This window comes from Arachis hypogaea, chromosome 6 (assembly GCF_003086295.3).
Source record: "Arachis hypogaea cultivar Tifrunner chromosome 6, arahy.Tifrunner.gnm2.J5K5, whole genome shotgun sequence".
Taxonomy (NCBI): domain Eukaryota; kingdom Viridiplantae; phylum Streptophyta; class Magnoliopsida; order Fabales; family Fabaceae; genus Arachis; species Arachis hypogaea.
In genome coordinates, this window is record NC_092041.1 from 113,163,400 (window position 1) to 113,188,468 (window position 25,069).

General features: G+C 35.1%; 4 protein-coding genes across 10 annotated transcripts; 3 read left to right on the forward strand and 1 right to left on the reverse strand.

Annotated features, from left to right (window-relative positions):
• Positions 1-4,416: 4,416 nt before the first annotated feature.
• Positions 4,417-7,547, forward strand: LOC112755837 (uncharacterized). Of its 5 annotated transcripts, none has more exons than XM_025804139.3 (5): positions 4,417-4,731; positions 4,820-4,915; positions 5,477-5,599; positions 6,358-6,397; positions 7,307-7,547. In XM_025804139.3, the coding sequence occupies exons 1-5, from the start codon at positions 4,591-4,593 to the stop codon at positions 7,378-7,380; spliced, it is 474 nt and encodes a 157-aa protein (XP_025659924.1). In that variant the 5' UTR covers positions 4,417-4,590; the 3' UTR covers positions 7,381-7,547. The 5 variants fall into 5 exon arrangements, 3 of the variants coding, with proteins under 3 accessions (XP_025659924.1, XP_072053829.1, XP_025659922.1); XR_011862695.1 differs by having other exon boundaries at positions 4,443-4,731; positions 5,932-6,397; positions 6,558-7,547; XR_011862694.1 differs by having other exon boundaries at positions 4,443-4,731; positions 5,932-6,397.
• A 266-nt stretch (positions 7,548-7,813) lies between these two features.
• Positions 7,814-9,858, reverse strand: LOC112755839 (uncharacterized). The gene is made up of 3 exons (XM_025804140.3): positions 9,454-9,858; positions 8,346-8,495; positions 7,814-8,253 (listed from the first exon to the last, which is right to left on the reverse strand). Exons 1-3 carry the CDS (start codon positions 9,658-9,660, stop codon positions 8,176-8,178), a joined length of 435 nt encoding a protein of 144 aa, XP_025659925.1. The 5' UTR covers positions 9,661-9,858; the 3' UTR covers positions 7,814-8,175.
• A 1,316-nt stretch (positions 9,859-11,174) lies between these two features.
• Positions 11,175-15,152, forward strand: LOC112755833 (uncharacterized). The gene is made up of 10 exons (XM_025804132.3): positions 11,175-11,484; positions 11,678-12,077; positions 12,169-12,413; positions 12,745-12,829; positions 12,915-13,100; positions 13,180-13,347; positions 13,481-13,699; positions 14,194-14,365; positions 14,448-14,619; positions 14,768-15,152. Exons 2-10 carry the CDS (start codon positions 11,706-11,708, stop codon positions 14,868-14,870), a joined length of 1,722 nt encoding a protein of 573 aa, XP_025659917.1. The 5' UTR covers positions 11,175-11,484; positions 11,678-11,705; the 3' UTR covers positions 14,871-15,152.
• A 1,087-nt stretch (positions 15,153-16,239) lies between these two features.
• On the forward strand, positions 16,240-23,919 carry LOC112755832 (uncharacterized). 3 transcript variants are annotated; one of them, XM_025804129.3, is made up of 4 exons: positions 16,246-16,633; positions 18,233-18,617; positions 19,691-22,484; positions 23,238-23,919. In XM_025804129.3, exon 3 carries the CDS (start codon positions 19,973-19,975, stop codon positions 22,385-22,387), a length of 2,415 nt encoding a protein of 804 aa, XP_025659914.1. In that variant the 5' UTR covers positions 16,246-16,633; positions 18,233-18,617; positions 19,691-19,972; the 3' UTR covers positions 22,388-22,484; positions 23,238-23,919. The 3 variants fall into 3 exon arrangements, with proteins under 3 accessions (XP_025659915.1, XP_025659914.1, XP_072053830.1); XM_025804130.3 differs by lacking the exon at positions 18,233-18,617 and having other exon boundaries at positions 16,240-16,633; XM_072197729.1 differs by lacking the exons at positions 16,246-16,633; positions 18,233-18,617 and having other exon boundaries at positions 19,673-22,484.
• Positions 23,920-25,069: the final 1,150 nt, after the last annotated feature.

A 25,069-nucleotide genomic window follows, 5' to 3' on the forward strand; every position in this document is an offset into this window, starting at 1 on the left:
TTGTTAGTGTTATTTTCTCTATTGTTGTTATGCTTAGGGTTTTTTATTGATATTACTGTAAATTGTTGCTATTGTTGTCTGTTGAGAGTTCGCTATCTTTCTTTTTACAGCCTGCTAGGGTTATTAGTGGTGTGAGAAGACAATAGAATATGCCTTTACACGAGCGTATCATACCGTATCTAGAGACGGCGGGCTTATATCACTTGGCTAGGCTGAACAGTCAGTGGTTCTGGGTTGATGAGCCTCTACTTAGCGCATTCATTGAGAGGTGGCGTCCTGAGACCCACACATTTCACATGCCCTTTGGGGAGTGTACGGTCACCTTGGAGGACGTGGCCTATCAGCTGGGTTTACCGATTGATGGTGAGCCTGTGAGTGGGTGCCTTAGTGAGTTTGAGAATTTCATGGAAAATGGAAGACCGGCATGGGTGTGGTTCCGTGAGCTGTTTGGGGAGTTACCTCCGCAGAATAAAGTGAAGCAGATGACAGTGTGCTACACATGGTTCCATGAGCGGTTTCGGGTTTTGCTTTCCAAACCTTCCGGTAACTGGGTTTGAAGCCGTAATCAGCTTCAGTCGCTTGTTGCAAGACCTTGATCGGTACTGCAGCATCCGCACTAACCAACGGAAAAATCCTCGCACATATAACGTGGTAATCAAGCTGACGGTGATCACTGGAAACAGATGTTGCTAAGCAAGTGTGCGGACCGTTGTACCTCCTAACCTCCCAAGTTCCCTTCCGTGCACGGAGCGAAATCCGAATCAGCCAACTACAACTTTTGCCGAAATCCTTGCACCTTCCATGATACTTCAAATGGTCCGATTCCATCACTCGGTACTCAACACCTCGACGGATGCTGTAGTCCTTCACACTAAGAACAGCTTCTTCTTTACTCTGGAAGGATTGCCCAATCTGAAATTCGGTTGACGAACCACCTACTGTAGCAACTCCGGCCGTATGTTCACCCAGAGCCTCCAAGTTTAACGTCGAGAAGTGTGGAGGGTAATGCTGTGTGCCGGAACTTGAAGGACCTTCTTGTGCTTGTGGATTGGCACCGGTGTCATCGTCGCTGTCCCCAAATATATTTACAGGCTCCTCGCCAGAGTCATCGTCCCGCATTGCATTCTCTACTCGATCAGGTACCCCGATTTCTTGATGTTCATCATCTGTGGCACGACCTGATTCCCCCAGAAATGCCTGTTGCAGGACCCCTTCATTAGGGGAACGTGCAGTTGGAACTGCAACCGCTGGTACCAGATCAGCCGCAAAAGAAGGAGAGGCAACCTGCGGAACAGAAAACCGGTTTGCTGGCGCCGAGCAAGACGCACCGCCAGCGGCAGTCGAGCTATGAACAGGATTCGATGCCCCAGAACTATCCAGAGTTACCTCCAACTTCGCATACAACTCGTGTATTCTGAGCTCAGGAAAACTCCTCACGCAATGAAATAGAACCCTAATATCTTCGTCAGCCCCTAACACGAATGTATCATACATCACACCGCTGGAAACTACAGCGATGGGAATCTTGTAGAAGATCTTCTTCACAACCTTGCTCCCAAAAACTCCAAGCTTCTGCAAGATGGTGCTCTTCAAATCTGACAAACTGTTTGACGAACTAACAAATACACTCAACGGTTCTCTATCAGTGAACTTCACACCATATTTTTTGCTTTTTTTAATTTTTCCAGAGCAATGCACTAAGACAAGAACACTCTCTCCCTCACTTGACATTGTGATAATGATCTCCTCAGCAACTACATTCTCACTCGAATATATATAGATTTTCATTATACATAAACCGTGCTAGGTTACAAGGTTTTATGATCATTGAATGCCCTTCATAAACCGTGGTTGCCAGCCACGGTTTATGCTTTTTCTTCTTCATAAACCGTGGCTACCACCAGCGGTTTCTGCTTTTCATTAATAAAGTGTAAACCGTGGCTGCCTACCACGGTTTACATTGTGCATTTCCAACTCATAAAACCCTGCTGCCTCCCACGGTTTATGTGCATCTGGAATCCGTGGTTGGCTCCCACGGTTTCTATATAAATTGATTCAACGCAAAATGGTAACCAAATTCCAAATGTTGTAATTTGGTAAAGCTTTCATCCAATCATTTTATTTTGGAAAATTGCCCTAGAATTTATTTAGAAATTTACACTTTTTTTATGTGAAAATTATATGCACGCATGTTTAGTTTATTTTTAGTGTTAAAGAGTTATTATATTCCTAGTAAAAAATATGCTAGAGTGGTAAAAAGTTTATGCCTATGTGGGTAGAGTTGATTATTGTAATTAAAAAATTTATTTGAATTATACTCCTATTATTGTTTATTTTCTTAAACATAATCTTTAACATGTCTTTGTTTCAAGAGGAATAAGAATTTACTTGAACATTAGTACCTTATCTTGAGGAGGTAGGTTATGTTCCGTCTATATCAAAATCAGCCATTAGTATAAAATATATATTAGAATATAAATATATATTAAAAATAAATTAAATTATACATATATTTATATATAAATATATTGGTGATTAATTTTAATGGCTGATTTTAACGTACAAATAGTATTTTTCTTCTTTTATATAGGTTGACATGCATAGCTGTCATATATATGCCAAGGAATTCGCCCAATAATTCAAAGGAGCAAAACTCTTATGTCACCAGATTTTGTTCTTCCCATGCGACTAGATCTCGCCAAAAAACTATAGAGGTGAATACGAAGACGAATGACTATTTTGGCCTTTGGCTCGTATTATACCTAAAATAAAGTAAACATCCCAAACTGCTTTTTGTCTATTTTTTTCAAAAAATAATGTGATCTCCGTAAAATAAAAGAGACATTTTGGCTCATAACAAATTTATTTTAGAATAACACAAGCCTTCTGTTAAAAAATATTAAATAGTAACAGGAACTAATTTTGTAAAATTCTTTCACTAGTAGTAATAAAGTACTTAAGTGAAAAATAATAATTATCAGAAGTGATGTGACAAAAAGAAAAAGTAATTATAATACGAAAATCTTTAAAAAAAATTAACATCGTACAAAAAATAAGAGAAGAGAATGATGAGGTTAAAAGTGTTACTTTCAGTGTTCATGATAGTAAAGGAGATAATAATCATATCAAGATATGACTACATAATTAAAATAGCAGAAATAGAAATTATAACGATAATAATGAGAAAGACAGTGATAGTGGTGATAGTAATTGATTTTATTATAAAATTTTTTTTGGTGATTTAAAACCCAAACAAATTATAAATAAAAGTCTCACAATACTAATTTTTATTACCTTTTTAATAGAAAGATTGTATTGTCGCGAAATAATTTTGTTAAAAACCAAAATATATATATTCTTTTAATAGGAATTGCCTTCTCCTTCAAGAAAATAAACCAGTATTGAATTGAATTGGGTATTTATTTAAAAAACAGTAAAATGATAAATAAACTCTTAAAAATTTTATATTTTAGACATTAATTTTTAAAAAAAATACCAATAAAATATGTTAGAATAACAAACGTGAACAACTTAATTTAAATTAATAAGATATTCTACACTAATTATTGGAGATAATTTGAAAATAGTGTGTCCATATGATATGCACATACACTTATCTCCACCTTACCTAGCTCATTTTCCTTGATCATCAAGTTTATTATAATTCCTCTCTTAATCTCCAACAACATCAAAAACATAGAATTCTCTAGAGGTGTTCATGAATCGGATTCAATCCGCATATTCGTGGTGTTTATCCGAATCCGATTCAAAAATTGCGGATATAACTCTGATCCGCAAAGTTATCGGATCGGATTGGATCCGCACATTAATATGATCGAATTGCAGATTTTGTGTAGGTATCCGCATATCCGCATATTAGCAAAAATAAAGAAATAAATAAGTAAATATTCTTTTTATATTTTATTTCAACTAATAATTATCATATATGTTGTATTATTTTATTTTTTTTTGGTGATGTATTATTTTAATTTATTATTTAAAAAAATATGTTTAATATTATTTTAAGAGTAAACATATTTAAAAGAATAGAAAAAATGAATTTTATTGATTTTTTTAATAAAAATAAGCATTTAAAAATAATTTTGTGTTTTGCGGATATATCCGATATCCAATCCATAAATGTGTGAATCGAATCCGATCCGATGATTTTAGTGCGAATCGAATTAAAATTTTGGTCATTTTCGATCCGTGTTCACTCCTAGAATTCTCAAACATGAATAATAATCCAATTAGAAGATCACTAAGAAGAGAATTTCACTATATCTACTTTGTTAAAAGACTTTATTAATATTTTTTTAAAGGATTTTTAAATGTACTCAAAATATTAATATCTTAATAATCTTAATAATTGAAATCAAATGTTAAAATTATTAGTTGACTGATACACTTAAAATTCTTCTTACTTTTTTATTTGTAGGACTATTCGAAGTATAAATATTCACGTGTTTATTTGTCGGATTACTCCTAAAAAAAATTTGAATTTAGTTGGCTCCTAAGGAATGTGTATGTGAGAAATTTGAAGTTTGAAACTTTTCGACATTTTGATCCCACTACCCGCACAGGAGAATAATGGGTCACCAATTTCATCAACAAATCCAACGCCATCAAGCAACAGATGGTGTTCTTAACCTCTTCAGAAAAGCCAATCACGATCTCAACTTCGTTCACCACTCCCTCGAAAAGGAGTTCCAAACCCTTTACCCTGACAACGTCCGTTTTTTCACTCCTTTTCCACTTCGCACTTTTCACATTTATGCTTCAATTTTAATTTTAATCTTTATTTTATTTTTTTTTCCAGGCAAACCCTATGAAGCTTGTTTCGAGAATCAAGAAGATACAGGAAGATATATCAACATTGAAAGGGCAGTGTCAAGATCTTTTGGCTGCTAAGCAGGTTTCTCTATACTCTATAGTATTATAGATAACTTATTCTGTGTAATTTCAATGCTATAATGATATGTAATTTTTCTCAATTTTTTATGCTGCCATACTTGATTGCAAACTTATCAGACTCTTGGCTTAATTTGTAAACAGTAAACACTACAGGTTTAGATGATTAGGTTGCTACTTCAATTTTATGATTGAAGTTTACCTAAACTCGTGTAAGCTTCACAAGTTAAGATAAACGCTGAGTTTTGAATGCCTTGTTTCATTGATGTTTGAATTAGTATATGTTTAAATACCTAAATTCTGGTTTTTCTTTGTTACTGAATAGAATTGCTATTAGTATTGTAGGACAATCATGATATGATATAGGAGGACGCTTGTCATCGTGACCCTGCCTGTAAAATTAGTCAGCGTCAAGATGCTGTGGCAAATGATCTTAAAAGGATGAGAAGATATTGGAATTGAGTGAATTTCTGATATTGACAGTAAATAGAAATAGAAAGGGTTCCATATTTGATATTTTGATTTTTGAAGTAGATTGTGAGATTGTGTTTATTCACTTGTGCAGGATTTAATTGATAAGGCTCAGAGAACTCTGGTTGAGAACAGAAATTTAGTGCAGCGCATGCAAGCATCTGTGGGCATCCCCCTCACCGGCGAAGATGATGAGGCTTTTACTAACTTCCAACAGGTAATTGTGTCTCTGTGTATGTTGTTTTTTCTGCCCTTTTTTGTGTGTGTTTTTGATTTTTAGAGGAAAAAGAAAAGCAATGAACAGACGAAGTGATGAAATTCTGCTTGTGAATTGTGCCTTTTTTTTCTAAACAGATGTAGTGATGAAATTTCTTGTAGTTTTCTCATTAATCTATTACAGAGAATTTCATAATGGTTCGTGTAGCTTCCCAATAGGATTTAGCCTGTTAGTTCTTCAAAATATCATGCATCATTGCATTCCCTGATAGTTTTGATTTCATAAGGGAAGAAAAAGCATCATTTCACAATGCAGTTTTTTTCATTTTGGAGGTGACTAAGTGGAGCGTGATGGTTATTTCTGTATGCGTCTTCTGCAATTCTCAATGGTTGCCTATTTTCCAAGTGGTGTTTCAAGTGTTTACACCATTTGCCAGCAAGCAACTAATATTTAAGAAATATGAGGCTTTGCTTACATGTATTTTACCCAAGCAAAGTTGTTCTTGGGTATCTTTCATATTGCGCTGCCTCCAACATAACAAAGATTCCGTGTGATTGAGTTGGTGGAGAGCGGAAGGTGGAAAATAGAGAATGGAACGAAAATCATTTTGATCAGAGTTATGTTCTTAAGTTGAAATGAGTAAATTTTGTTTTCCATGTTAATATATTTTTCTTGAGCCAATCAAGTGCAAATTGATTTTCTAGTCCCTAAAGCTTCAAGTTGCAATGAATTTTACAAAGTTTTAACTGATTGTGCAGATAATTGAGGAATGGACAATGCAAGTGAGATCCAAAATAGGTAAGGTATTTCTTGGGCTTTTTGGTTTATCAATTTTCCTGACATTTATGACTGCCTATTTAAATATTGATGTGTAATTTTTATTAGATGACAGTGAAAGTGTTTTCGAAACAGAAGTTTTGATTGAAAATGTATATATATATTTTTTCCAAATTGTTAGGAGGGATGGAATTTATAAAAGCAACTATTGTCCAGTGTGCAAGAACAGAAAAGGGAGAGAAATATAGAATGGAGTTTGGGTTTGAGTAAATGATCGAGTCTTAAGTCTAAATATGTGTTACCACTTCTGGCTCAAGGTTTGCGAGACAGTTGTTCCTGAGCCACAAGAAGGAACAATTTGAGCTTTCTCCAAAGGAATTGGTGTTCTCCTAGTCCGTACTACTACTACTGTAGCAATTGTCAAGACATTCATTCAAGTTCTCATGCACTTATGTTTATCTCTTCTTATCGCAATTATTTTTAACTCATCAACTGCGGAACTGCATAAGTCATGTGTTCAGAATTTTTTTGCCTCTCTTTTCCGATGTTGCATGCATACCAGTTTGCCTCATAAAAAGTGGATGCCATTTGGTTTCTAAACCGCAAAAAGATGGTTGCAATTTAGATGCAGTTTGGACTTTGAAATATCCGAGCCTTGCACACCCCTACAATTAACTTCGTCCTGCTTGCCCTACTCATTTCTTCTCATGTTAATATATGATGTCACTTAGTTGTATCTCTGACCTCTGTAGCTAATTAAGCTTTTAGAAGAGATGATTAGTGACAAGTTTTATTTTCTTGTTAATATATTTATAACAGTTGTCACCTTTTCTTATCATAATGTGATCTTAAATATTTTTTTGCATGTTACTTCCAAAATCATGAGTGCATTAAACAAATGTCTCAGTAACCACGTATGTGTTGATGCAGGGGATGAAAAACATGATGCTGATTCTGGAGATCTAAACAAACTGCTCTTCTCAGCAATAGTTCAAAGTAATTGAACAGGTTTCATGAAGGTTGTAGATGTCGCAATTTATGTCAAACTCCAACTTTGTGTTGTAGTATCAATAGAACTCTTGGTCCAGAGTTGTTACTCCTTACTTTGTGAAGGATTGGAATTATAGACATGAAAACAATTATGTTAGCAACATGTACAATTTTCGTTAAATTGATTATTCTCATTTTTCTTTTTCTTTTTTTTAAAAAATCCTTTTTTCTGGGATAGAAAAATATGAAGACAATGTAAATTACGCCACCAATGTGCAACAGGTTGGAAAGCTTATTCAGGGAAACAGAATCTTGTTACATGGCAAGATCTCCCGCTAGAACTATATGTAAGTGCCAGTTAGCTCAGGTTTGTGTCTAGTAATAGAACTCAAATTCTGATAGTTCAATCAGAATTAGACAGAAAAAAAAAAAAAAGAAACAAGAACATGTAAAAGACATTATATAATTCAAAACAAAAGCAGCAGAACAATATGGTTTTCACTGCAGATATAATCTGTTGTTGAAGGTTAGCTGCATCTCTTATTAGTTAGTTATACAATCCTCTTGACATGAAACATAGACACATGTTAATGATGTATTACTTTGTTATCTCACAACTTAATGTTGTATGCCTGTTTTGAAACCACTTAGATGCACCAGGTTGAACTTGCATTAAGATAATCCAATGGTATGGATTTGAATCATCAGCGAGTAGCATTTATCATGATTCAAAACTACACCATTAGATTACTATGTATAATTCATTAAGTCCAATTCTTTGCACCATAGCATTGTCCATGGTATCTTTGCTACTTTGAAGTTGGAGGTTCTTCTAACCACTTTGCGCGAAAGCCGGTTCCTTGACAATCAGAACAACACATGGATCCCTGAAAAAATATGACAAAGTAATGGCATGATGAGTCTCTTCTAAATTGAAGTGCTAAGGATCTAAACAATTAAGTTTTGAGCATGGATGTACCTTGCCATTGCAAATAATACAGCTGGTATTTTTCGATGGAACTTCACAGAGCATTTTGTCACCAATAATGAAGAAACCAGTACCCCCACACCATTTGCATTCAGTATGCCCCTTTGAGTTGCAAGACGAACAAACAATTGGCCGTGGTTGCTGCAAACATCAGGAGTTTTTGAGAACAATGACCAACATGGAGCTATAAGAAAAAGGTAACTAAATTTATATTCTAGAACATTAAAATCCTTGCTAGTTTTCTTCATTCCTTCTCCTTTGTACTTGTCTTCAGGTGAGCTGTTTCGAAGTCATAGCTGATGTAACCATTGATACCACTATGACTATCATCATTCATAATTACACATTACCAGCATATTAGGCCAAGGGACTTATGCAGTTTTATTATTCCCTCCATCTAATAATACCTGTCCGATTTAATAAAATTGGCACATTCATTATTGGATAGTAGAATCTCATCTCATGTGATTTGGACGTGTAAGAAAAAGGTTTGCAGAGAATCCAATTTGGAGGATGAATCAGATGGAAGATTGACAGGCGGCGAAAGGCAGAGGAAAACTCAAAAGACCATGATATGTAATAGTATCATTATAAACATGATACAAAATCAATCAAATAAAATAAAATAAATTTGATATATAATAGGACATGATAGCGAAGTTTAATTCATGTAAATGACTCCTATTTAGTAGGATAAGGCTTTATTGTTGTTGTACATTCTTTATTGATTTTATCAATTTAGCTGTTATTAATGGACAGAGAAGTAATTACTTTGTAAGGCGCTAAGTTGCCTAAACAATGAACACATATGGCATTCATTAAGTGCATGCTATTTTACTAAATTGAATAAATTCAAATGCTCTCTTTGTTCTGGGTGAAACAAAAGGTTTGTGAAGGGATAAGTCCTCTTGAAACAACATCTTGGAGATTAGACAAGCATTGCTTATATGATAAGTTAATTAATTGAACCATGTAAATTGAATTCATCAGAAGCATACCAACTTAGATTTTTCTTGCAAAAAATAAGGAATATGAGATTTATTAATTTAATGTTATCATCATCAGCAGCACATGATGGAAACAAGAATTTGAAACGTACCTGGGAGATTAACCAGGTTTTTTCTATGCGACTAACAAAATCAGAAGATGAGTCCACCATAGAAGCTCGGATTCTATTGAATAGCTTTGGATTACGTGGCATAGAAACTCTTAAACCAATTGGTGCTCTGAACCTTCTTCTACTACTCTGCAATGTTTTTGTCATGAGTGCTGACTCAGTACTACTACAAGATGCAGAAGTAGCCATTTTCGGGTTTCTTCTTCTTGGATAGATATTGAGAAGGGAAAAGAGAACATAGAAATAGAAGACCTTGAATCAATTTAATGGTCAAAATACAAGGTAGCAGGTCATGGTTTTTTGTGTTTTCCTGTGGTGTAAAGGCAACTTAGAATCCATTGGTTCTGGAGGCAGCAGAGACCAAGATATGCACAAGCACAAGGCCAAGGACTAATAAGATATTTATAATAATTGAAGTTGGGACCCACCCATAAAAAAAGGGTTCAAAATAGAAGAAAAAATGTATAGATTGGGCGTTTTTGTTTTAGATTATCTTTTATTCAAATTAATTATATATAAAAAAAAGCAATACAAAAATTTGGATTTGAATTTTTTAAATTTTGAATTTTACTTTAAAAGATAAAGTATAATTTTTTATTATTTATTTTGTAAATGAGACCAAAAAAAATATGAAAAAAAACTATTCAAAAATAAAAAAAATTATTTTTTCTCTCAAATAAAATTTAATTTTAGAGGATCCAAATTCCAAAAATTTATAAACAGTAGGTTGTTATTTATCCATAAATTTATTTAATTTGTTCTTGTTGAAAATAAATTAAAATTAAGAGAGAATAAAAATATGCTAATAGTTTCTACTTTCTAGTAGTAGTTAGTGGGTGTAGTGGCTACTCGCTAGTGAGAATTGATACAATATTTTTCATATAACTCGATCTAAAGGTTTGTTTGTGATTACTTAATGAATTAATGAATTGCTGATATTTAAATTTTCGATACATGTTTGAGTAAACAATAAATTAATTTAAATTTGTTTTTATATAATTTTTTTTTATTTTTTATAGTTTTTCCTAATCCGGCTAGCCCAAGATGCCCAAGATTATTGGAGTTATATTTAATGACCAATCCTTCACATATTGGAGTTATATTTAAATGTTTGTCTCGATCATCAGATTCTAAATTCTAAGTTCATAACCCTAACCCATTCTCATTTTGAGCAGAACAGATCTACTAATTCTTTGATTTCAGTTAGTAAAATAAGAGGAGTCAGATCTTGAACTAAGAAATAGATTCTAGAAGCTAAAAAAGGATATCCTGAACAATTTCAATAATCCGTTTCATTGATATTCTTGATATAGTAGATGCTATCACGCATACAATTATACTCAATTCGATGGAATTGTTTGATCTTAAAGGGGATCCTCTATAATTTCGCACGTGAGGAGTTATTTCTTGGTTTCGTCCAGTCATTAATAACTTGATTATTTTTAGATAATAGTAGATAGAAATAACACTTGTAAGGAGTCCTATTGAAACCAAGAAATATAGGCCTGCCTGCGATCCACACCGAATAAATGAAGTTTTCCAAAAAAACCTGCTAGTGGAAGAAGACTTCCTAAAGATAAGAGACATAGGACTAAAGAGAGAGCCAAGCTGATTTTTAATATAACTTTTTTTTGGTAAGGGCCTTTAACATGATTTTAATTCAATTTCCTAGGAGATTTTTTGGGCAGGAGGAGTAAGAATTTTTTGTTAGGAAACCAAAAAAACCTCTAGCTTTTGTTTTGATTTTGGGCCTTTAGCCCATTTAAAACCGACAACCCACATTCAAAATGTTTCTCGTCATTTCGTATCTAACCCATTTGACACTGACAGTTTATAACACATAACCTCCCTCCGCCCTCCGCCCTCCGCCGTTCGTCGTCATAGTCGCGCCTCCAGAAGCTTCTCTTCCGTGTTGCCACCGTCGATCCGAGTCTATCGACCGTTCTGAAGCTGGTAGTTTCCAAATCTACAGTGAAGCTCCTAGCTCCCCAAAACCCTAATCATATTGATCAGGTATTCACTCACACACATCCCCTGTTAAAAGTCTTGCGTTGTGCTGAAATATTTGGAATTTTTCGAATGCAATAACACAAATTTTCACATAGAATAGAAATTGTCGATGTAGAATTATGCTAAAATCATTACATTAGATAGCATGGCCTTACATTTTCTCCCGTTTTAGTAAAGATATATTTATTTTTCTCAGGTAGGGGGATTGGTGAAGTGAACATAACATGGCTTCAAAACGGGAAAGGGAAACTAACAAGGGGTTAGGGGAGGAAGAGCTTGATGCCGAGGCTAAAAGGCAGAGAAAGGATGAGGAGTCTTCTCCTCCTTCTGCTGCTGCTTCCATTGCAAACCCTCTTTCTGGGTTGGCCAATAATTATGCCGACATTGATGAGGAGGAATATTATGATAGAAAGGGAAAGCTTTCTACTAATGAGAGGAGGAATGACGGGTCCCAGAAAAATGGGAATGGATATGAAGAGCTGGGTGATAGTGATAGTGATGACGATGATTCCAGCGAACCATTATATGGTGGAAGACGCAGTCGACAAATTGAGGTTCGGAAAGACTGTCCTTACCTTGATACCGTTAATAGACAGGTATTCAGCTTATCCTGTTCTTTTGTATAGGCAGTCATTCTTTTGTATGCATATCGTATCTGAGATTCTGAGCTATGATGATGTTGTGTAGGTTTTGGATTTTGACTTTGAGAAGTTCTGTTCTGTCTCTCTGTCGAATTTGAATGTGTATGCGTGCTTAGTTTGTGGGAAGTATTACCAAGGCAGGGGTAAAAGTTCTCATGCCTATACACACAGCCTTGAAGCAGGACACCATGTTTATATCAATCTCCGAACTGAGAAAGTCTACTGTCTACCCGACGGATATGAAATTAATGATCCTTCATTGGACGACATTCGTAATGTCCTTAATCCAAGGTTAGTCTAATATGTTTTATTTTGGCTCTCTTGATACCATAATGTAACATCCTACCATAATATGTTTTTTGCTTAGTGAACTTTACCATGTACTTAGGTTCTTCTGCCTGTGGATGTGCCATCCTGTTTGTAACATGATAGTTCTGTGATGCTCATAGTTCCTGTAAAAGATTAAACCTCAATTATCTAATATTAAGAATTATATTAAAACTAAATTTTTAGTGATTATTCTATATGATACCAATCTTTCTTCATCTAGGGACAACAAATTCTAGTTAAGATTAAATACTAGAACTCATCGAAGTGCATTTATATGGTTCTCTGCCTGCAGGTTTACTCCAAAGGATGTTGAGCTACTTGACAAAAATAAGCAGTGGTCTAGGGCACTTGATGGTTCTAGTTACCTTCCTGGAATGGTATACCTTGTCTTGCTTATATATTATAACAATAAAATTTGCATTGTTCATTGGATTTATCTAATCCATTATGAAATGATTTCAGGTGGGACTCAATAATATTAAGGAGACTGATTTTGTGAATGTAACAATCCAGTCCTTAATGAGAGTTACCCCCTTGCGGAATTTTTTCCTTATACCTGAGAACTATCAACACTGCAAATCCCCACTTGTTCATCGATTTGGCGAACTGACAAGAAAGATCTGGCATTCACGAAACTTTAAAGGACAGGTTTGTTTTAGACATACTCATTACCTACGTGTGACTTTTATAATTTAATGCTTATCTCTGTATTTATCTGTGCCAACAGGTCAGCCCGCATGAGTTTCTACAGGCAGTAATGAAAGCCAGTAAGAAACGGTTTCGGATAGGAGCTCAATCTGACCCAGTTGAGTTCATGTCGTGGCTTCTTAATACGCTACATGCAGATCTTAAATCTTCGAAGAAGAATACCAGCATAATTTACGATTGCTTTCAGGTACTTCCTTATTGCTCTTATTTTCTTATCTTTTGGTTGAATGTTGTTGCTAGCTGCAACTATCTACCTATGTTTCAAAGATTTTTTTTTAAAAGAAAAATATCTACTGAAGTGGCATTTCATTTTTAAATAGGGCGAACTTGAGGTTGTAAAAGAGATTCCTAACAAAGGGATCACCGATAAGAAAGAAAACGGTGAGGACCTAAACAAGAATGAGAAAAATTCAGATGGTGCTACAGAGAGAGATGCATTCGTCAAAGAAACTTCCAAGATGCCATTTCTAATGCTAGGATTGGATTTGCCACCGCCTCCACTTTTCAAAGATGTGATGGAAAAAAATATAATACCCCAGGTACTGCTTCACTTAACTCGCTTACTTTGCTTTGTGCATTGAAATATTGTCATGAAAATAATTTTCATTTAGGTGGTTGTAGTTTGAATCATAACTCTGTTGCTAGGAGACATACAAGAATGGCGAAAGGAATGTTGTGGTTACACTGTTAGAAGGATAGTGTGAAACCTTGTAGCTTGTTGCTTGTTAACATTTTTTTCTGAAAACAAGGGGCAAATTACACTCATCTTATGATTGTAAAATATAACACTTCAACATAACCTGGACAAAGAAGGGGGTAACGAAGAATTTCACTACACCATTCAAGGGAGACCAGAAAAATTTTCCCTTAAAAAAAGTAAATGAAAGAAGCAGTTTATGATATTTACTTAAAAAAGATTTTGCTTATGCTGTAATACAGCTACAGTTTATGTTATGTAACTTATGTTCTCCCGTTTTCACTGACCGGGTTCTCAAGCACTCTGTCTCTCGTGCTAACAAAGTTTGCTATATAGGTTCCTCTCTTTAACATTCTAAAGAAGTTTGATGGGGAGACTGTTACAGAGGTGGTTCGTCCTCACATAGCAAGAATGCGGTATCGGGTTACCAAATTGCCTAAATATATCATTATTCACATGCGTCGATTTACTAAGAACAATTTTTTTGTGGAGAAAAATCCCACTTTAGGTAAGAATTTACTTGCTGTAATTTTGTTCTAGTTGATGCCAGCATGCTTATTCCAAGTTCATAATAAGAATTCTCGTTTCAGTCAACTTTCCTGTTAAGAACCTGGAGTTGAAGGACTACATTCCCTTGCCAACGCCGAAAGAAAATGAGAAATTGCGATCTAAATATGATTTGATCGCCAATGTCGTCCATGATGGCAAACCTGGTGAAGGTTTCTATAGGGTATTTGTTCAACGCAAATCAGAAGAACTATGGTAAGTTTTGTTTCTTGGCTAGAGACAGAACATTTATCAGTCTATTTATCCTTTAGAACTCAAATTCATCAATCTGAATTTCTGTTTCAATAATAGGAATTAATATCTTAATTTTATTTCTTTTCTTTTTTCAAAAAATATAAAATAGGTACGAGATGCAGGATTTGCACGTCTCAGAAACACTTCCTCATTTGGTTGCACTTTCAGAAGCTTATATGCAGATATATGAGCAGCAACAGCAACAGCAATAAAATCGACTCAAGTCCTGTTTTGCAAGCACCATAATCTGAAACTTGATTTTACCCGAATAGAGATGTAGAGGTGTACGTGCTGGGGTTGGGATGAGTTGAATCCAGCATTATTTTTTTACTGGGTCATTTTGTAGAAATCAAATCAAAATCACTGAAAATAATTGGATCTAAAGAGTTGACCTCATATTAGACAATGCATTATGTAAGACTTTGGATATTATATGTACTTATGTAGTAATGAAATTTTAAACAAAAAAAGAAGTTTTTGGCCAGCATTTTAAATCCTTTGGTTTTGTAATCAAAGAACATATTTTTAGCCAACATTTTGAAATATAGTTGGATAATTGTTGGTCAAAAATAATAAATTCTGTTAGTCTTGTAACATTCTTCTATATAAAATACTATTTCAACAAAAAAAATAGTGTCGAGAGCACAAGTATGGAACAGGGAGTTCTTCTATATAAAATACTATTTCAACAACAAAAATAGTGTCGAGACTCGAGAGCACAAGAATTCACTTGCAATTTGCAAATATGACAAGTTCTTTAGCAGGTATTAATTAGCATTTACATGCTAAATTAATTTTACATAAACCAATTTAAATTGATTTAGTGATTAGCTCACTAATCCAATTAAGTAAAGAGTATATAAAGAATATATAGACAATAGTACATATGAAAGAGTTTAGCATAGACAAGTGTATACCAAAGTTCATAAATACGAAAGTATATTCCAAATATTAAGTTTTACAAATTCACTAACGGTATGGTATTTTTGTCTACTAAATAATATTTTAGGTGTACTTTGATATTTTTATATTTTTGTTCACCCCAAATTCTTTTATGTGTACATTTGTCTATTTACTTTTTAAGTAAGTGTTAAAGGTTCAAATTTCGCTTTGTACATAGAATAACCCATTGGCTAGTGGTAAACCTTTAAATAAAGCTTCAATCCGCGACGGATTAGTTGAGCTTGACTAACTGACGGGTGACTATACTGGGCGACCCCAAGATTGAGTGGTTCGACGATGATTAATTGATTATTAGCGTATTTAAAAAAATTGAACTGACTTGGGCAATCAGATCGAAAACATTAGATCATGTAAGGAACAAATCCGGTAAGAATCGGTTTGACTCAGTCGAATTTTGCGAGAACTAGTGAACCGGCTGGTTTGAAAAATTCGAACCGATTTGAAATTTTTTTAATTAAAACCAAAGCTCTGAAAATCGGTTCGAACCGATCGATCGAACCGTGAATCGATGAAGTTTCCGGATGGAAATCATAACCGCCTTTTTGAAAAACCGTTATCGAACCGAACCGGAACCCGGCCGATTTTCAGATTTTCCACCAAAACCTAATCCTCTTCCCCGTCCTTGAGCACTCACTCACTCACGCTACCCGCAGCAACATCTGGCCTTCGAGCTCCTCCATGACTCTGTCACTTGCTCCGTCCAGCCACCGCCGTCGCAACTGTCATCTCCGGCCACTCTCCCCCAAGCCATTCCCCCAATCCTCAGTCCTTCCTCTCTCAACTCTCAACCCTAGGTTACAGTCTCCCCCACCGCCGCAAGGCTCGACTCAGCGTTAAACAATCGGTGCGTCCGCCTGTATATTCTCCTGGTAGCCCGTCGTCCGTCGCACGTCGTGGGTCGTCGTGCTCATTGCCTAGTCGACCGTCGCCCTCACCTTCTCATCACCAGCGTTCTTGCTCCTTCTCCCTCATACTCTGCTCATTGCTCACTTCTCAGAGTCTCATACTGAAAGTAATGGTTATTTTCTTGCCTTTTTTTTTTGTTCATTTGTTGTTCAGATTCAGAGATGTCCCTTTCCTCCTTTGCTTGGTTAGATTAGTATTATTTAGTTTATTCATACAATATCTTGCTTAGGTTTTTTTTTATGCTTAATCACTTAGAGGATTTAGACTTTAGAGTTATTTTTTATTGAATTTCTGGATTTGAATTTTGAATTCGTGCTTGATCTGCAATTTCTGTTTGATTCTTCTTACTGTTGTTGTGGTTGAAATTCAAAATTGAAATCTGATTCTTCTTCTTCTTCAATATCATATTCTGGACTTGTTGATTTGTGAACTGATCTTGTGAAATTGAATTTGTGATCTGTTGTTGGATTTGTTGCTAAATTGCTTGTTGAATCTGAATTTGCATCGATTTCGGCCTCTCTTTTTTCTTGAATTTCTGTTGATGTTACTGCGAGTCTTGTTCTGTTGATAGCTGAGATTTGGTTGCTTCTTGATCGATTTGTGGTGGTTGCTGTTGTTGCTGCCTTAGTCTAGCTTTAATCTCTTCCCACTCAATTTTCCATTCTGCAACTTCATTCCAGCAAATTTCTAGCAAGCTTGGACGCATATCCAGTTGGTAGCGATGATAGAACGCAATTTCGAATGTTTCCAAATTGGCAAATGGATTGAGCGCCTTCCATAACTGAAACCATCTTAGAGCTTTCCCTTTCAAACCTCTTTCCACCTCTATGAATCTCTGCTCCTCAGTTGTCCATCCATAACCATCTTTTCCATCCAATATTGGAAATGTATCTTCATATTGTTGAGTTATTTGTTTTTCCATGAAAAATGGAAGAAACCTCTAAATGAGAGCACCAATATTAGAACTCCCTCTTTGAGTTAGGGAGAGAAACTCCAAATTGAACCAAGTTCAATATCAATTCATTAATTCCTTTAATACATTGATAAAAGTCTCTTATTTATATTCTTAAAAAACTAAGTAATTCTAATGGACATAACTAGTACCCTTCCTAATATTAAATCGTAACATGTAGTGGCCACTGTTTATGAATATCATAAGTATGCAAAATCAGTAGAGGATGCTTGATGTTCTCAGAGCAGGTGTTTTATTTGCCATTTTCATTTTAAGTGGATAAATGGTTTCACTGAATTCAATTTTTGTGATAAAATTGTGAATATGAATAAATATGATTGATGACAAACTTGGATGTTGGCCTTTTATGTTTAGTTGGTTGTTTTTGTTATTTGACTTGAGTTTGTATTTGAATGAGATCATAATATTCTGGTTTATATAGTACTTTTAATTTGGATGATATTTTAAAGTTTATATTAAACTATAATTATGTTTTAATGTGTTTATTTATATTTTATTTATTATTTTATTATAAAATGGTTTTTTCGGTTCCATCACGGTCGAACCGGTTGAACCTATGAACCATTAAACCAGTAATTAGAGCGATTCGATAACCGGTTCGGTTTTCAGAACCTTGATTAAAACCCCCCAAAACGATGTCGCTTGACGTTTAAAGAAAACAAAACACCCTAGGCTAGTTGAACTCACCCCACCCAGTACTTTTGAGTTTTGACGACGGCACACCACACACAGGCACAGCGCTGGCAGCTCACCTCGGTTCACCGCCGCCGTCGTCGTGCCTCTCGCCGGATACTCCACATCGTGTGCTCACGAGTCGCGTCTCGCCTCTCTCCTCCGTCTATGCTGTGTGCTCGGCCGCTCGCGTCTCGCCGCGCCTCCACCGGTGAGTGCTCGAGCTGTGCTTCCTGCAGCCGTGCAGCGTGTCGTCGTCTTCCGCCATCACAGCCCCCAACGCCTGGTGTGCTCCACTTTTCGCGTCTTGCCTCTCTTCCTGCAGCTGTGCTTCCTGGTGAGTGCTCGCGGCGAGCTGCGCCTCCGTCCCTCCCCCGCCTCTCTTCCGTGGTTGTTGCTGCCTAAACTGCTGCTTGTCGTCCATCTTCTGCCTCTGCAATATCAGGTGAGCATTAATTTTTTTTACAGTTTTTTTCAGGTTGATTCATTGATGTTATTGCTGTGAATTTTATTGTTGATTGGTTTATGAGCGGATTAGAAATAAATATGGCAGTGGTTGAATTGAAATGTTGAATTGATTTCTGAATTGGTTTATAAATATGAATATGCAGGGGTTTTGCTGATTATGAATATGGTTTAATTGTTGAATATGCAGTGGCTTTGTTAATTGTTGCATTGGTTTATGAATTGGTTTCACTGATTATGAATTTTGTTGATTGTTGATTGTTGTTTCTGTAATGATGCCGGTTTGTTTTACTATTAGTTACTTAATTGATTGAATTCTTTTCTGTTATGGGATTTTAAGATGGCTTCATCAGAGACACCATCATCCCAAGAACATTACATGAAGATAGATACCTAGATTTTGAAATTACTCATTAGACATAGTTTATATATTGTTATTATTGTGTTAAATTAAGATATATTATAGTGGTACTGACTAAGTGACTATTGACTAAGTGACTATTGTTCAAATGTTAGTTAAGACATGCATTTCAAATTTTAATTTTAAGATTTCAGCTGTTTTATATTTTTATTTAAATAAGACCGATTCAACCCGTAACCCACCGATTGAACCAAAAATCCAATGGCTCAGCAGTATATGGTTATTAGTGGTGATAAAAAATTGTATGGTAAATAAATAATAAAGATATAAAATCAAATTATTATCTCAATTTTAAATCAAATTAATTCTTATTTTACATAACAAATTTGTATAATAATACTTCATTTTCAATTCATTTCAAATTAAATTAAATAGTGGGTTTAACAAGGTTCGGCTTGAAGTCGATCCAAAACCGCTTTGGACTTCTGTCACAATGGTGCTAGTGATTCTCATTCATCCGTGCCTCTTGTTGCTGCCATTGAGAAGTTGATGAAAAAAGGCCGGTCCTTAACTTGCAATCACGTCAAATGCTTGTGCTGATGGACTGGTTAAGTTGGGGCATAATCACCCTAATCTTTATGTTGCTTATGAGTCTCTTCTTAGAGTAGTTTTTTTTTTTTTCTTTTTTGCAGCTGATTTTAGAGGGATGTACTTCGAAATCCCAGCAATCAACGATGTTGTTTAGGTGTCATCATGAGCGGTGAGCCCAGCACAGAAAGACAACACCACAGTCGCAGGCTCATATTCCATCTCTGATTCCTCCCTCTATTTCATCCAAAGCTTCCATTAATTGAGAATCACACCAACCAATCCTTTTCAATTTAAAAAATGCAGGTACCTGCACTTCTTCATAATTGAATCAAAGTTCCTTTTGTATTCTTCATGTTGTGAAAAACATTGCCTTCCTGCACCTTATGGCACTGAGCTTCAATCCATTGCGAAAGGGTTTACAATATAGATTCTTGAGCTACTTCTATGATTATTCTTTATGTTGTGTTGATCTGAATCTGTGCTCTTCATCATTGCCTGCAAAAAGTTCTGTTTCTGGTTTTGGGGCTCAAGGTCAGGGTAAACGTGAAAATCATAGTTTTAGGTTTCCAGGGGAATTGCGTGTTACTGCCGATGATGATGGAAGTAAAGGTCAGAACTTCAATTCTGGTAGTCTTGATACACTGAGTGATGATGAAGAGGAAGAAGATGGTGATGGTGTCGTGAAAGGGTCTAGTGATGGTGATGATGAGGGTCTTGAGTTTATGAGCTCCTCTAATGGCAATGACAATCATGCATATGGAGAGAGTATTGGTAGAGTTGAAATTGATGAACATGAATTCAGGCACCCTTTGGTTAAGGAAGTTTGTAGGTTGATTACATATAGGTCAGCTTGGAACCCTAGACTTGAAGGATATTTGAGGTACTTATTGAGAAGATTGAAGCCCCCACATGTTTGTGCTGTCTTACGCTCTCAAGAAGATGAACGGATTGCTTTGAATTTCTTCTATTGGGCTGATCGGCAGTGGCGCTACAAACACAATGCTATTGTCTACTATACATTGTTAGATGTGCTTAGCAAGACTAAATTGTGCCAGGGTGCTAAGCGGATTCTTAAGCTTATGATGCGCCGTGGAATCAAATGTTCCCCTGAGGCTTTTGGCTATGTGATGGTGTCTTATAGTCGAGCAGGCATGTTGAGGCATGCCATGCAAGTTTTGACCGTGATGCAGAAAGCTGGAGTTGAACCTAATTTATCTATATGTAACACTGCTATCTATGTTTTAGTTAAGGGCAGCAAATTGGAGAAAGCACTGAGATTCTTGAATCGAATGGAGCTGGTTGGAATCAAACCCAATGTTGTCACTTATAACTGCTTGATCAAGGGTTACTGTGATCTGAATCGGGTTGAAGATGCATTGGAGCTTATTACGGAAATGCCATCCAAGGGATGTCCCCCTGACAAGGTTAGTTATTATACTGTGATGACTTTCCTCTGCAAGGAGAAAAGAATTGAAGAAGTGAAGCTGTTGATGGAGAAAATGGTGGTGAATAGTGAATTAATTCCAGATCAAGTTACATATGATACACTTATTCACACGCTATCCAAGCATGGACATGCAGATGATGCTTTGGCTTACTTGAGAGAAGCAGAAGACAAGGGCTTCCACATTGATAAGGTTGGGTATAGTGCAGTAGTTAACTCCTTTTGTAAGAAGGGCAAAATAGATGAGACGAAGAGTTTAGTGAACGAGATGTACTCGAAGGGCTGTATTCCTGATGTTGTGACATATACTGCTATTATTGATGGATTTTGTCGCATGGGGAAGATAGATGAAGCGAAAAAGATGCTGCAGCAGATGTACAAACATCGGTGCAAGCCAAATACCGTTTCATACACAGCTTTGTTAAATGGCCTGTGCCACAATGGGAAATCGTTAGAGGCAAGGGAGATGCTGAATGTAAGTGAGGAGCATTGGTGGACGCCAAATGCCATAAGTTACAGTGTTGTGATGCATGGTTTCCGTAGGGAAGGAAACTTGTCCGCGGCTTGTGATTTGGTTAGGGAAATGGTTGGAAAGGGATTTTTTCCAACTCCAGTTGAAATTAACCTGCTAATACAGTCCCTGTGTCAAAATCAGGAAGTAGTTGGAGCTAAAAGATTTTTAGAAGAATGCCTGAATAAGGGTTGTGCCATCAATGTCGTAAACTTTACTACTGTAATTCACGGTTTTTGTCAGATTGGTGACTTGGAAGCTGCTCTATCAGTGCTAGAAGACATGTACTTAATCAACAAACATCCTGATGTTGTCACATTTACAACATTGTTTGATGCGTTGGGGAGGAAAGGTAGATTGGACGAGGCTGCTGAGTTAATAACGAAAATGCTGGGCAAAGGTTTGGATCCTACTCCGGTAACATATAGGACAGTCATCCACCATTATTGTAAATGGGAGAGAGTGGATGATATGTTGAAACTATTGGAAAAAATGCTTGTTAGGAAGCCATTAAGAACATTATACAATCAAGTAATTGAGAAACTTTGTGCTTTGGGGAAACCCGAGGAGGCTGAGAAACTTCTGGGGAAGGTTTTGAGAACAGCATCAAACCTTGATGCTAATACATGCCATGTTCTCATTGAAAGCTATCTGACTAAAGGGCTTCCTCTATCAGCAAATCGAGTGGCTTCTAGAATGTTCAGCCGTAATTTGGTTCCTGATTTGAAGTTGTGTCAGAGAGTGAGCAAGAAACTAATGTCTGATGGAAAGTTGGTTGAGGCTGATAACCTTATGTTGCAACTTGTTGAGCGTGGAATACAACAAAATGAGACGAATTTGTGATATTAGCTACTATTCCAAGCTTAAAAGTTGTGCCCATGGTGCTATGTTATCACTTCCCTTCGTTGGAGAGATCCAATACATCTTGCATTTCAATGTGGTAAGGCCATTCTTTGTTCTAGGAAAAATGGTTCTGATTTTTGAGAAAGCAAAATTCATTCATGTAATGTTAAATATGGTTTAGATAATTGTCTTTTTATGTTTGGCACATATGTATTTCTCTTTTGTGGTGATGATGATAGGCATATCATTTTCATGCTAGTGTTTTGCTTATATATTTCAGTTTGATAACAAGAAAACAAGAATTTAGGGGTAGAGTATGCATCTTCTTCTAAATATTATTTACATGATATATTATCCTACAAGTTGTGCATGAAAATGAACTCTAACATTGTGTGCCTTGTTGACAATTGCATGCTTCTTTCCCAAACAGAGTTCTCCCAATCATTTGGAAGAGAACTTAGCGCATTGACTACTCTTGTTGCTGAAATTGCTTCCTCATCTGTAGTCCCTAGCACCTCTTTCTTTGATAAAATTTTAAGCATTCGAATAGTTGTCTATCTTGGCTACCAAGCTGTCAATTAGATTCACTTTTTTTTATCAGTAAACTGGAAAAATCACTTATTCTTCTCTTTTTTCTCTTTCTACTCTCTACATTACTGTTTTTCCCACCAATGCCAACTATCTTCCATTTCCATAACCATTAAAAGGTAACATATATAATGTATGTAGAGTACATTTTCATATATAAATATGTGTGTAAATAACATTTCATGTTATTGAAAGGCCATGATGGATACTTTTAAGGTACTATTTTGTATAATTACTTTTGACTGATGGATTTGCTGAACAGCTAAATTGAAGATGCAAGACACATTTTGCAATGGAGTTGTGTAGATATTGTGGAATAATGTGCTACCTACTCACATGCTTTTGGTGTGCACTCTCAAGTCTCAACCAAGCCAATCTCAGTTAGTTCCACTTCTTCAAAATTGCCTATAAATAGACCTATGTATTTAAATGCCTTCTCATGTCCAGACATGAAATTTAAAAAATATTAGTTAGCTTACAAATTAGATAGGAAAAAGAAACTAGAGAGATGGAGTTGAAATACAAGATGGTAAGGAAAGTAGTTGTGATTATTCTATTACTTAGGAATCATTGTCATTGTTGATGCTTGCTTTGATCCAATTTCGGTCTCCTTCAAGAAGGTGCTGCATTCAAATGGAGGTGGCGATCACTTTGTCAAATCTAAATCTTTTATGTTTTGTGATCATTGTTTTTGCATAGAGTGTAGAGTCAATGCCTCTCACATGCAACTGTATGGCTGGATGTTGGATATCATTGCCACCAAACTTGCAATAGTTGACATTCCTCTCATTTCCTCAAAAGTGTCAATGTTTAGATGAAATGGTATCTTGTTATCCTCCATGTACAATCTAGATGACTAATTAAGAATACCAACAAAGTTTAAGTTACTTTTGAATCTTGTAACTGAAACAAAATCACTCATAAAAATGCTCCTGTTATTTTTATTTTTATCTTTTACTTTTTTCTCTTAATTTTGTCTTCCGTGTTTCTTTTTTCTTTTTTCCTCTCAATTCAGCCTTTTATGTTTTCATATTAAATTTGATCTCTTATATTTTAAATCTTTTGCAATTGGATCTTACTGATAAAGAACTAAGAGTATTAAAAAATATATATTAAAAGTAAAAAATGGTGATTCATAATATAATTAAATGAGGATAATATAGTATGTGAATAAAACTGAACTCTTAAAAGAGACAACCTCAAATCAAATAGTTAATTTATGACAATAAAATCTAAATATTGGTAAAAAGTTCAAACTACTACTGGTATACAAAAATGAAAATTTAGCTATAGAGAATAAGAAAGTTTTATGTTTACATTCTAAATCGACAAACAATTCATCACACAATTTTTTCGGAATAATGCTGCGCATCCAACTATCTAAGTGTTTTTGTTAATCAAGTCCAATTAAGTTAATTTAACATTAACAAAATTCAGTAATAAATAGTATTACTCCAAGTCTCCAACTCTTATTATTTAATTTGATTAGACTTAATTCATAAAAAAACTTGAATGTATAATATTACTTTTTTTGTGATTTTGCTCAGTCCTGTGATGAGTCGAGTTGTGTATTTGCTTGGCATTCACTTCACATGACTGGCTGCTGTAATTTTATAAATAAAAACTTTTCAGACAATTATTAGGAGTTATTGATTTGGATTGTTTGGAAAAGAAGTATAAATAGCAAATAGAGGGAGAATATTATTAAATTAATTTCACGTCTTAACTTGCAATTTTCAAATACACTATTTCTTTGACATTAATTTATTAACACAAAATACGAATACAAAAGAAATTCAATTGTATATTGTCACTTCATCAAAAGTAATTAGTTTTTAAATATGTTATTTAATAAAATTCATGCAAATATATAAAATTATTTAGAATAACATATCAAAATTAAGGTTCGTTTTTAAACACTCTTTATTAAGTAAGAGTGATACACACCTTATTAATTAAATAAATCTTAGTTCTTGATTTATTGTATTTTATATTAATGACTTGGATTTAGGATTTGTTTGACTGTCATTAAAGTTAATAAAAAAAATTTGTGTTTATCAAATTTTTAATAGTAAAAACAAAAATAAAAATTTT